This window comes from Bombus pascuorum, chromosome 2 (assembly GCF_905332965.1).
Source record: "Bombus pascuorum chromosome 2, iyBomPasc1.1, whole genome shotgun sequence".
Classification (NCBI taxonomy): Eukaryota; Metazoa; Arthropoda; class Insecta; order Hymenoptera; family Apidae; genus Bombus; species Bombus pascuorum.
The window spans coordinates 997,608-1,010,822 of record NC_083489.1 but is presented as its reverse complement, the minus strand read 5'-3'; the positions used below and the strand labels follow the sequence as shown (position 1 = coordinate 1,010,822).

General features: G+C 36.0%; 1 protein-coding gene across 3 annotated transcripts in view; it reads left to right on the top strand.

Annotated features, from left to right (window-relative positions):
- The window catches only part of LOC132904630 (BAI1-associated protein 3), a 125,823-nt gene that overhangs the window by 100,336 nt on the left and 12,272 nt on the right, over positions 1 to 13,215 (top strand). For 2 of the 3 annotated variants that reach the window (XM_060955283.1, XM_060955284.1), the window contains exons 6-17: positions 458 to 524; positions 2,320 to 2,509; positions 4,712 to 4,858; positions 5,053 to 5,097; positions 5,827 to 5,983; positions 7,184 to 7,387; positions 8,144 to 8,302; positions 8,421 to 8,590; positions 10,838 to 10,945; positions 11,048 to 11,197; positions 12,207 to 12,258; positions 13,121 to 13,162. In XM_060955283.1, coding sequence (XP_060811266.1) covers positions 458 to 524; positions 2,320 to 2,509; positions 4,712 to 4,858; positions 5,053 to 5,097; positions 5,827 to 5,983; positions 7,184 to 7,387; positions 8,144 to 8,302; positions 8,421 to 8,590; positions 10,838 to 10,945; positions 11,048 to 11,197; positions 12,207 to 12,258; positions 13,121 to 13,162 — 1,491 coding nt within the window. The remainder of the gene's footprint in view (positions 1 to 457; positions 525 to 2,319; positions 2,510 to 4,711; positions 4,859 to 5,052; positions 5,098 to 5,826; positions 5,984 to 7,183; positions 7,388 to 8,143; positions 8,303 to 8,420; positions 8,591 to 10,837; positions 10,946 to 11,047; positions 11,198 to 12,206; positions 12,259 to 13,120; positions 13,163 to 13,215) is intronic. The other variant, XM_060955285.1, reaches the window with a different exon arrangement.

The window sequence follows — 13,215 nt, the reverse complement described above, 5'->3', positions numbered from 1 at the left end:
AAGTTGGATAAAGCAAATTAATAAGAAACACCGCTGGAGCAATTACTGCTCCGTTTCTCCATATTTTATCATCGGCTAAATAATATAATTCCAATCGATTCAGTCTCCAGCTGTTTTTAATAATAAAACAAATAGCTTCGTGATTAAAATACATAAAAAAATGGTATTATATCGGAAATATAATTCATTTTACATTGAAATTAAAACACACGATAAGAATAAAACATTACGATCCGTTTACAGTCGCAATCGTATATTCTCTATATTATGTTCAATGTCCAAATAAAATGTATTCAATTATATCTCTGATCGATCGTCGTAAAATTATTCTCATAAATTTTACTCCGATATACGTATACCATGAAAATTGCGTAAGCTCCGTTTGTCGGTAAACTGATATTTTTAACCAAGACGAAAATGATTAATTATTTTTTGAAACGGTTGTTAAACTTTTCAGCCACCGATAGTTGTCCTAAGCGTGGTAGTCGTGGAAGCAGAGGGACTAGAAGCGAAGGACGCGAACGGTAAGCATTTATTTAGCGTGTTTCGCGTTTAATTATGCAGCACCACGTAACGTCCGTAGAAGTTTAACGAGTCTAGTGAAACGCAAATGAATTTTCCATCGAATTACATGCATACATAATCCGGCCGTAGTCACCGATGTCATAAATTTTGACGTGGGAACAGGACGAAAAGCGATGCATCTTTCGGTTCTCGACGTTACTTCTCAATATTTCAAGCCCTTTTGCACGATAACGGATTGAATAATTGCGAAGACAGCCTGCAAGACTTCTAAATCTATCTCGATCACTGAAAATGATCGATACCGTGTCATACATCATGTTACGGAAATTAAATACATCTTTTATATTTCAACCGTGTCGAAATGTCTCTGTTATTCGTGTTTAATAATAGAATAACGCCTAGTTATTCCACTATCGTTGTCATAATCGTTATTAAAATTTTTAATAGACTGGATATTCGTGCGAATTCATATTTTTACAAACGTAACTGTAAGAAATGGAATTTAAATTTATTTCATTTATCGAACATGAAAATAAGCGTTCTAGTTATTCTACTTTGAATATTTTATGTATCTTTGGACGTCGTGCTTATTCCGTGCATTTCTGTACGTTTTAATTTCTCATAAAGGCATAAAAATCCGCAGCCCGGTTCCACGAGTAAGAATAATCATTTCTGCCAAATTTGTATAATGCAGGATGACTAATATTGTGTACAGCAGCTGGGAAAGAAATTCAAACTGCAATTTTTAAACGCTGAAAAACTCTGAAAAGTGCTGAAAAATGCTTAAAAATGTTCAAAAAATAATCCTCAGTTTATATTATACGTCCATAAAAATGTTTCTTACTTCTATAGATTAGAGTGCATATCGAATAATACACACAAAATTTCGCATCGTGCTAGTTACATTCTTTGAAATGTACAAGGGCGCATAGATTCTGATATCTAAAGAGTACGAGGATAAGATCCAATAAAGATAAAGCATCCAAGTACTTCGTCATAAAAGATACGGACCTATTCTCGTAAACTTTCTCTATAAAAGATCTATCTAGAAACTACTGCAACAACTTAAGGTAACTCTCGAAAAAAAGGAGTAAACCTCGCTCATTCCGCTCTACAAAACACCGCAGAGAGTTGGGCGGAACAGCTACAACTTAAAAGTCGCTGTATTGCATCGTTCAAAAGGACATATTTTTATTAAAAAAGAAAAAGAAAAGAATCCATTACGGAGAATTTTATATTTTTGTATAAAAGAACGTACACATTGTAAAATATAAAAGATGTATGGCGATATAATTAAAATTTTTCCACGATCGTATATTTTTCCCGTCTAAATCTAGGACGTTCCTTTGTTTATTCTGTCCGAAGTCTGCACCGTGTCACTGAAAAACATATATATCGAGAAAAAAATATCGAAATATTTTTACGCTGCATTCTATGTGTACCACAGAAATATCTGCAAAATAATCACGAAACAACTAATATTTTTCAATCGCGTACCACCCTTTCTTAAATGAAAATTTGCTCCAATTAATTATCTCTTCGTCGCGTTACAAAAGACATCTACATTGTCAGGATAATAAAAATTCTATACTTTTACGCATCATCTTATTTTATTTTCTCTACTTTGGAGAAACATATATACGAAAAGAGGGCGGTGAAAAAATACAAAATCTCTAAAGCATATAGTCTCTCCGCTCAAATCCAGAATGTTTTTTTCCAATTACGGAAGTCGTTAGATTTGAGTGTTTGCCAGAGGAGAGTTAGTCTGAACAAGATTCTATATATGTCCTCCAGGATTCAGCGACCCTTACTGCATGTTAGGAATTCAACCGGGTAATACAGGTGCACCGTTGAGTCCGCAAACGAATTTAACTGCGCACTCACCCCACACACCGCCAGCATCTCCGAGACAAGCGACTCGTGCCCTTTCCGACGGTGGTGAAACCGAGAATTCTCATCACGAGAAATTACGGAAACACCATAGGTAAGTCGACACATCGACGTACCCTTGGTTGCATCAGGCGATCGATAGACCGCGGATGTTTCTGCTCTTATAAATAATTTGAAAGTATAGAAAATTTCAAAGAAATTCAAAAGTGTAAAAACATCCAGAATGCGCGTAATACGAAATAAATAGGCTCAAATGTATCCAAACATTCGGCGGGATGTATTTTGATTAGAAAATTGGGGATAAATCAAATAGCAATGCAAACTGCGACGATTTTATTCCTTCCAATCGTCATTGCTACGCGTAATGATATATTATGAGCCGATTAAATTGAGCTTTAAAGATCGACGTGCAATAATTACCTCGAATTCGTATTACTTCAAACGCTTCTTGTATGAATTTCCGTGCAAACTCGTAGCGGGGATGCGCATAATCCGCAGTCTGATCGATTTGCATGATTTATCGAATATTCAAAATATCGTGCTTAACCTTGAAGCGTATCGTAGCTCTTTTTAATCATGCTTATTGGAAAACGTTCGATATTCTATTAATATTAATTCTGTTTAGCGTTGAAACTGTTGAAGTTGAAAATAGAGATCCTGTGAAATATCGAATTTTAGATGGCTAAAACAGGTCTAGAGAATCAAAAGTTGTAATAGGAAACGTCGATATTTATCAAGGGTAGCTGTTACGATGTTGGGAATTTTATTTAATCCTGATTTGATAGCGCCCAACAGAAATTGATAGTTCGATACGTGTATCTCTGTTTAATTGTATGTAATAATGGCTGAATAAAAACTTCTGTCCTATAGACAATTCGACGATTCAATTCTTTTTTCGTTGGTAGTTCCACAATGATACCTGTGTAGTATATAGCAGTAAAATACAAATTTTCCATAGAAGTAAATAAAAATGAAATCGCTAGCCTGATTCCATTAAAATCATTATAATTAGAATGGAACTTGGGAGTACTTGAGAAGGTAAACCTGCTGATTAAAACCCAGATAAAGGATTATCAGGAAACGTTTCAAACGTTCTTTAATTAATCCTCGTTTCTCGAACATTCCAACATTTTATCACTTAAATCAAAGCCTCGATACTTCTTATTCTTAGTCATTACCTTTTCCGATATCGACGCTTTATCCACGATAGGAAAGGAATCTTTAAAACAATGGAATCGATAACTATAGAAATCTAGATCGGCGTTTCTATCAAACAATCTGATCTCTATGATCCTCATTATTCCGCGTAAATTGAAACTTCAATTATTTTTTACCGTAAATTACGACCAACAGGAAGAAATTCCTCTTCAATAAAGAAAAGTGCAATCAATTTGCTACAAATCATCGATTAGTCCGAAGCAAGACGTTCGATCGATCGTTCGAAGCAGTTAGAGCAGACACAGACCTACTCCAGACGAGCAATCGAGTGACATTTTCACAATGAGTCGCGATAACAATGAACGGTTGCCGGATGCAGCAAGTTCTGTTGGCGACGCTTTCGCGGCGGAATAAGGCCGCGGTGCATTGAGAATCGAACGTCTCGCGGCTCTATCTCGTCGGCATTGTCTCCTCGTGCAGGCAGCAACGCGATTAATTCTCAGTGGTATCGCGACGACGCGCGAAACGAGACCACGTGCTTCTCGTCGAGTCGTTCGAAAAATCGAGTGCTAGAAGACAGCCATGCCGAACGTGGAGAAGCTGGCGAAGAAACGACTGAAGAAAATGTGAGGAATTTTTTTACGAACACCAGGGTAGATTTAGTTGGAGGAACGAACGGTTGAATTCAATTTCTTTGAAAATGTTGTTTCACCTAATCTGGTTAAGTGTAATGTCTGCTGGCAATTGGCACGGTAATGGCAGGTAGTTTAAATGAAATTCTTGTATTACGGAAGCTTTGACGTTTAAGTTGCAAATAAGTTCATACGGGTGTAGAGTTTGTAATATTTGATATGTGAGTGTACAAGGTAACCTCGACATAAATATTTCTTCAAGACAAATCTAAAACAAAGAACCGAGATAAAAATACAGAATTTTATTCGATACACCGTGCGCAGAGTTTGATTTCTCGTACCATCTGTAACGAGTTGCAAGGCACAGCCGAACCAAAGGAACGAAAATTTCATTGCCACACAAAATTAACTATTTGAACGAACGTACTCGCGTCCCGCAAAGCCTGAAAGGAGATAGAGAAGCGCGTAGAATATCCGTGGAAGTTATTGTATCCGTTGGAAATCAGTTTCAGGTTGTCGTTCAAGCGCAAGGAGCATACGAGCAGACGCGAGCATCGGGAATCGTTGAGCGGCGCGGTACCAGCCAAGTTCATACGCGCGACGTCGGTGAAGCCGCACACGCTAAGTCCACGATGGAACGAGAAGTTTCGTTTGTAAGCAACCCCGTGTATCCTTCGGGGACTTCGATTCTTCTTCTTCTCCTTTCTTTTCTCTTCTTTTTACTTCCACGTCTTTGTCGCTTCTTCCGTAGTCCGGGAAAGCGATCAGAAACACGTTACGTGAAATTTCATATTGGATCAGCGTGACACACGGTTTAACACTTTCTCGTTTTTCTTTTCCATTTCAGCGACATCGACGACATCAACACGGATATTCTGCACCTGGATATATGGTGAGTGGTGTCGTTTATCAGGTTGGCTATTTGGTGCTTTTCTTCTTTGGTACGATATAGTGCCTGGGTAGATACCGTGATGGATATGGCTGTGAATAGCGTGAAATGAAATTTGTTTCGTTAAAATGTGATTTAGAGAAGTTAATTTGGAAAAAAGTTAGTTTGTAAATTTGCAATTTTAAACGGTCATCTGCAAATATCCTAATTTGAAATTTCGAAATTTCAAATGCAGATTCTCCTGGCTTCCAATTTTTAGTCAAACGCATAATGTATTTTTGAAACCGATGCTTTCGCGTTGGAAGCAAAACGTATTACGAGCAGATTTCGTTACACCTATTTTACTTCCTATAAAAAAATCGTTTCATTCGTGAATCTACCATTATTCCACTATTTATCTATTTCTTGTTCTATTTTGTATCCTATTTTGAACCACGATTTTATCTTTTTTTCTTTTCATTTTATTTTTCTCTCTTTATGTCACATTTTACTTCGAGTGCCAATAATTCAATAATATCATTTTCTTACTATACCATTGACATTATACTTCGAACATCTTATGTGTCTCATCGGTATATATATATGGAAACCAATTCGTTAATTACTGCCATTACTACCAGCAAGGTTCGTTGAGTAAATAAGATCAATGATTTCCTGAGTGTGCTTTCGTGCTCCTTCTCGTACTCCCTTCTGTCGAAAGTGTTTGTGTTGCCCTGACAGACATAGTTTCAGGGACCACGACGACGAGTCCTCCGTGTTCGATGCAGTGAGCAAGCTGAACGAAGTACGCGGCGTCAAGGGACTCGGAAGATTCTTCAAGCAGATCGCGCAGAGCGCGAGATCCGGCGGCCAGGACGATTTTCTTGGCTGCGTGAATATTCCGCTTCAGGTATTGCATCGATTTACCTAATGACTTTCGTAATTATGCTATCATAATAACTGAATTACAAAACTCATAATTTATTCGCTTTAGGTTCGTTAACTTTAAAAGTTCGTTCGTTAAAAGTAGTTTTGATCGTACAATCGATACGTTACGCTTCTTACACGCAAATATTAAATGCGTTTCTTTTATCAATAATTGAGAAGAATAATTCTTTCCATAACCAAACAAACAATTCAACCTTTATTGAGTTTATTTAACGTTAACATTGATGACACGTATGAATATTATCATTTCGTTTAGCTCTTTTAAGTACATCTTTTATGTATCTCCAAAACTATCATCGACAAATCTCCTAGATGAAAATACAATTTCCCGTTACTCTAAATTCAGAAAAACAGTTAGAGTAGAGCCTCCCTTATGCCTTGTCCGAACTAATAGCGAGACAAAATTGCTCGGATAATGGAATTTTCGAATAACGGAATAATCACTTTTCTCATACGAAATTTCATTTATTTATATACAAATTAAGATTAAACGACAAATCATTTACACACTTATGGATCTCATAGCTTTTTCTCTGTTATGTCGTATAATTTATTCAACACAAGTAATCGCGCAGAATTACGTTCTTTTTGTACTTTGAACCATCGCTTTCGTTCGCTGCTTCCATTTACATAAAATCGTCATTATTATCGCCATCGTCGCAACGAAACCATTTCATTACGTCAGTATACTTAAGGTTTTCCTGCTGTTCCAGCCAGCATCTGAGAAATCTGCGTATTTCGGATAATTTTCGATATCACGTTTCTGTTTTTTTAATCTCTGCGGTCGTGGCTTTTTCAACACCATGTATTTTTATTAATTCTGCCGCGCTCGCACCACTCGAGTTTTTCGATCGCGTCATATTTTCGTTTCGACGGTTTTATAGAACGCTGTTACTGTCATACTAAATTCTGATAGCCAGAACTCAATCGAATAAAGCAAAGAATACATAGCAACATGAACACTGATGAAACGTGTATAAAATTGTGTAAAAAAAGAAAGACGTTACATAGCCAGTTTCCATATTTAATGGCATAGGTATCGTTATTACAATCTATCGATCATCAAAGCAATTTTACTTGACGTTAATTTTAAAATTGCAGTTCGATTTTTTTTTTTAATATTCTAACATGGGGTAGACAAGAGAGAATCGTTTGTTGGCAGGATATTCCAAGCACGGGGCTGGATCGATGGTACAAACTAGAGGCCAGAACGCAACGAAGCACAATTCAAGGTAGAATTAGATTAAAGCTATGGTTATCAACGAGAGAAGACCGCGGGACGTCCGAAGAAGACAACTGGGGAGAGCTCAGACAGCAGGAGAGACTTTACACGGTCTTTCTCAATCACGAGATGAACAAACAAGCAGTATGTACCATCAACAAACAAATATACGTTATTTTTTATATCTTTATAAAATACAAACATTTAAATATTTATTTTAAAAAGTTATTAAAATTCCCGATAAAAACTCTCGAGCTTCTATCTTCGTTTTGAAAATTAAAGAAATACGGAATGCACTGAATATTAAAAAAAAAATAACGATTTTCATAATATCCATAATATATATTTATAAATAATTTGTTGAAATTCACAATAAAAAATATATGGTTAGCTTTCTTCTTTAGCTTCAAGGATGTAAAATGAAGTACATATTTTTTATAATAGCAATTTTCATAATGATCGCACTGTATATAACAAAAATAAAATATATTTCTAATTATACAATAATACGATACAAGAAAAAAAATCTCTATTTTTCTCTTATTTTTATTCCATGAAATATTTATAAACAACTATTGTAGACATTAGCTCTCTTGCAAAAAGTTAGAAAGGATGTAAGAAGCTCGTAAATATTTCTGAAAATACATCCTTTGCTGCCGTCATACTATAATTAAAAAAAAGAAAAAAAGAATAAAAAATGTTTCTAAAGATATAACAAGAAACAGTTGAAAACAAGACAACTTCTAGTTTTATTTTATTACTAACAGCTTGTCGCTTAATTTACTTCAACATAGGTTAAAGCTGACTTATTTTCTTAATTAATTTATTTTCTCTTGTCCTTCTTTTTAATAAAGTAATCTATATATCGCGTAACTACGTGATTCTCCCTGCCTCATTTAGGAAGACTTCACAGGAGAGTTGCCACAAACGGCACTAACGATTCTTCATCAACACGCCGTCCAAGGTGATGTCACGGAACTCCAACAAGCGTTAGTTAGATGGGTAGCGACATCCAGGCAATCAGCGTGCGACCCTAGAATTCTTCATCGTCTTCTTCAGGTTTATTTTAATTTTACAAACGCTTTCTTTATTCCTTAACATACCATTTTTCTAACACGTTCTCTATTTACTTATTTCGATAGGAATTAACAAATTGGATATTTATTTATTTCGATAGGAATTAGACAATGTATGGCACACGGACACTCTTTCTCGAGACGAGGAACAATGTCTCGCAGAGTCGTTCAATGAATTCCTCGAAGTAACGTTGAAGAAAGTTCGACAGCACCGAGTGCTATTCCCGCCATTGCATCGACCATCCATCTCTAAATTGGATTATCTTCTTAGGTGCGTATCTTTCTTAGAAGAAAAGAGAAGCAATCGCTTATGAATTCTATTCTATTTGTGATTTTTCCTATATTTTCTATTTAATAAAATTTATATCGCAGAAATTATGTAACTTTTGGCGTTGTTAAGCTCTAGACGTCGGAAAATCGGGTTGAAGATTGAGAACGTAAAAGAAAATAACATAAATTCTTTATAATGGTACCTAACCTGGACGTTATTTTCTTTTCCTCTACATTTGTATTATCGTTTTATCCATTCATCACTGTAAAATTATACTGCGTTAATACACCATTGCTTTGATACTATTATTAACGCCTTGCCTTTAAATCACAGGAAGAAACTGCAGCGAATTGAAATTTCTATTACCACAGGCAAATAAGATTCAAATTAAAATACAGACGAATTAAGATCAAGATCAAGACAAATTAAATCCTGAATAACCAATCCGTATAAACCCAATTCTCTCAATTTTATCGTTTTATTCTACCCAAAAATGTACTATCCTTTAAACCAGAAACCTTATCCTCCTTCGTACCTCTGAAAAACAAGAAAAGCTTCGACCACGAAACCCTGACAGAAAAATTGCACAATTTTCCCTGTAACTCACCCAGAACTCGGGACATGGTAGGAAGCATGTCCTTTACAATGATCTTTGTTTCATGGCTGTTGAAGTGATCGCCGCTTCTAAGAAAACTCTACATCTGGTCTTCGGTTTTCTCAAGCGCTAAGGTCATCGATAGCGCATAGACAAAAGAATGCGTCGATGACAGACCATAAACGGTACACGTGCAATGTTGGTTTCGGGGGTTCTTTTAGTCTCAGGGTAACATTGCTAGCGTGAGGATCTGGACCAGCTTACATTATATTCCACACTTTGTACTTTAACATTCACAATATATATACTTACAATACCTTACAATACCTTACAATTTACCCACGCGTTTCTTTAATTCCACATACACCGAATAACCTTAACAATGGCGATATCCCAAGTAGTTTCCAAGATATGCGCACTTGGAAGCGCGTCGCTCGAGACTCGAGATTCTAAGAATGGCAGACAAATTCCTGGAATCGTCGTGGTCTACTTATTTTTCTTGAAAGTGCGTACGTCGTTGACGTAATCGCTGACTCAGACATTTTCTTTGACTGACGTACACGTAGTTGGCTTAGGCTAGGTCAGTGAGCGAGCGTGCAACAAAGACAAAGATATCGATAAGACCAAAATTATGGTTTGGTTAAAAAGACGGTATCTCCGGAACGGATAATCCCTTCGAGGCAAAACAAAAAGCATTTTAAAGGGGATGATATCGTGTTTCTAACGATATCAGTAGCGTTAACTTACAACAGATTTTGTTGGCGCTACTTGCCGTCGAAAGGATAATTCGTGTAACGCGGTCTTTATTTCGCTTAATTCGATTCATCGGTAGGAACGAAGAGCATAATTGTGTTCTTATTACAGTACGTGATAATCTCGTTCCCTTTTGTTATATCCATCTTCTAACTTTCCGAACTTTGCACGAGTTAATTTCTGAAAGTAAAACGCTACCGTGCTCGCGAGAATCTACACGCGGATTCCGAGCTTACGTAGTTAAATTAAAGCGAGCACGCTAAGAGGAAGCAGAGTTTAATTTGTGCAAAAAATTAGTTCAAAAAAGTTACTGGGGATTTGATATACGTATTTGTTAAACTGGTAGGTTTTCTTTGCAAACTTTGTACAGGCAAATTATAAATCACGTTTATATTTATACGTAAACATTTTGTAAATAAGTTAATTTTTCGAACAATTAGAAGCGAATTTATTATATGTAACTTGTGGTAGAAAAATTCTTTAACGCACGTAGCTAATAATTTTGTACAAGTTACGTACTATGGGCCGCAGACTATTAAATATGTAAGTAAATGTTTCGGAATGATAATTTCCTCTAAGAAACAAAATTGATCTGTGCAATTCTTCAATTAACCTAGTTGACCAATTTTGACTAATTGACTAGTTGACTAATTTTATGTAACAATTACATATAACGTAAGATTACTTGAATCCTCGGTACGACTACAATTATCCTGAAAAGCTAGTGTTGAAAACCATCAACGTGTAAATTTGTATAAAAATACCTCTATTAATCTCATACGTATCGTTCTTTGCAAATCCTTGATAAAACCAAAGTATCATTAAACGAAAAAATTGTCACTGAAAATAATATTGAGAGTCTATAATATAAAAATACTTGTATTATTTATTTCCTACAGATGTTTAGGACTGCTATCGAACATGAAAGCCTTCCGTGCGTGTTGCCCATTCAATAAGGAAATCCGCGGAGAAATAATAACCGCCCTAAGAAAGGGAACCCTCGAATGGTTAGTGCTCGATCGAACTTTTTTCATTTCATCTTCTCTTACCCTCTGTATTTTTCTGTTTCGATCGCTACCTTTGGTCAACGACGTTGGTTTCCTGTTTAGGTACGAGGACACGAGGCAGCAGACGATGTGTTACGATAAAGAGCCGGATCAGGATGCAGATAAGGTTTTGCAGGACTTCACCAACTTGGTAACCGCGTTACTGGTAGACTTGGAACAGGGACTCACTTATTACAACAGTCTCTTTGAAAGGTGAGCTTTTCAAATTGCTCGATTCCCTACGAATTGAAATTTAAAGTTAACCAAACTTTCGTTCGTTAGCAAAACAAAGTGGTAAAACCTTCCCCCCTGTATTTGGTCTTTGATTAAAAGTTGAATATCCACGGTTAAGTGTATATTGCGTGGAACAGTGTTTACAACGGAGAATAGTTTTCCCCTCTCTTTTATTTGCTTTTGAAAACCTTGAGAATATAAAGAGTATCGCGTACTTTGTAATTTTATCGTAGGATAAATATTAGACTTATTTTTTAACAAGCAGAACATCAAAGTTGTCTAACCGATTACCGTGCTATTGAAAATTGTTCTATCTTCGGTTCTCTTTGCTTCTATGGAAAATTGCTTTTTCGAATCAAACGTACGAATCTCTTATTCCTTTTACGTGGGATTGCGAATACACGGAGAAACATACTTGTTATATAGAAATAAAACTTCGAAACGAAAATCGTATTATTAACGTCAGAACTGCTAGAGTAGCCAAAATAACTGGTTCGTAATTTTTTATTTTGTACACCTACGACCACGATCTTTCGAAATTTGAATAATTTTATTTAGTAAAGTACATGACAAGAGATTGATATCCTCCGCTTATATCGTTTCTCTTCCTCGCATGTCTATTATTTTCGTATCAGTTTCTTACGTTACCCGCGAGTAACTCTATCGTTGATACATTACAAGCGGTCTATGGATTTTTATACATTTTTAGACATTTTACACGTGGGAAATTAAAAATTCTAAAAATGTATCTAATATTATCAAAGATATTCAAAGTATATAGTATTTTGTATAGCATTCGGTAGATGAAATATGTTTCTGCTCGTATTCCACTTGTTTCGTTAGGTTTATAAAAATACGAGTTTGCAAAATACGATACCCGCTGTTTAACCACGAGTAAAAGAGAATCATATATTATCCGCGATAAATATTTCGAGTTAAAGGGAAGATAAATCGATTTACAAACGATAGATGAAATGTTGTGTTTCAGCACGAACGGCGTGCCATATTTCTCGGCGGTGTATAAGCAATTGGACAAGCTGGTAAGCAAACCCCGCGTGAAAATGCGATCATTTCCAACAAATATGAGAGACGAACGAGAAACATATATATATATATATATATTTATTTATACATATATCTATGAAATATTCTCACTTGATAGATCGCGACGATGCAGAATCAAAGCACACAATCATTATGACACACGACTATATTTTATTTCACTGTTTCGTGAAGCTGGATGTGCTATGTTTGGCTTTATGCTTTATTCAAGACGTCGATCGTGTTTTTCTTTCTTTTTTCTCAAATTTTCGATCGATATCGAAAACAAGAAGAGCTACCTATCCATTTAAAGATCAAACAATCGCCCCTCGAAGATCTTCGTAAAAGAAAGGAAACGAGACTCGTCATTGGAGCTAATAAAAGTTAAAGAGAAACAGACACGAGAGAGAAATTTTGTATTTAAATTCACGCGTTTAGAAGCGAAATAGAGAGAAAGAAATTATTTATCGATTATTTTATAACGTGTTCTTGCGATTGGATTATTTTCAATTCTGCGAATTCGGTCGACGTCCTTGCATCGAAATAACTACAGAACATATTACTCTTTATATATATAGGGTGTTCCAGGAAAAAAAGCGATAAACGAAATGTCGGAAAAAATAAGTTAGAAGTAAGTGGAAATTTCGAAATTACAGCGATCCAAGTATCGTTTATATCGTTCGGATGTTTGCATTGTGAGATGAAAAGTAAAGGAAAGGATGGAGCAGGGACACCCTATAAATAAGCAAATCGCAGTGACCTGAAGGCTAGGTTGAACGAGGATGGAACGATGTTGAGGATGAGTTTGATATGTCCGTCAGGTCATCGCGATCTTACTGTACACGAGATGTTTGTCCGTAGCTGGCGGAACACGTGGCGAAACACATGGAGAACACATCCGAGGTACTTTTTCATCGCCACCACGAACTGTTAAAACCCTTTTCTATTTCTACTCT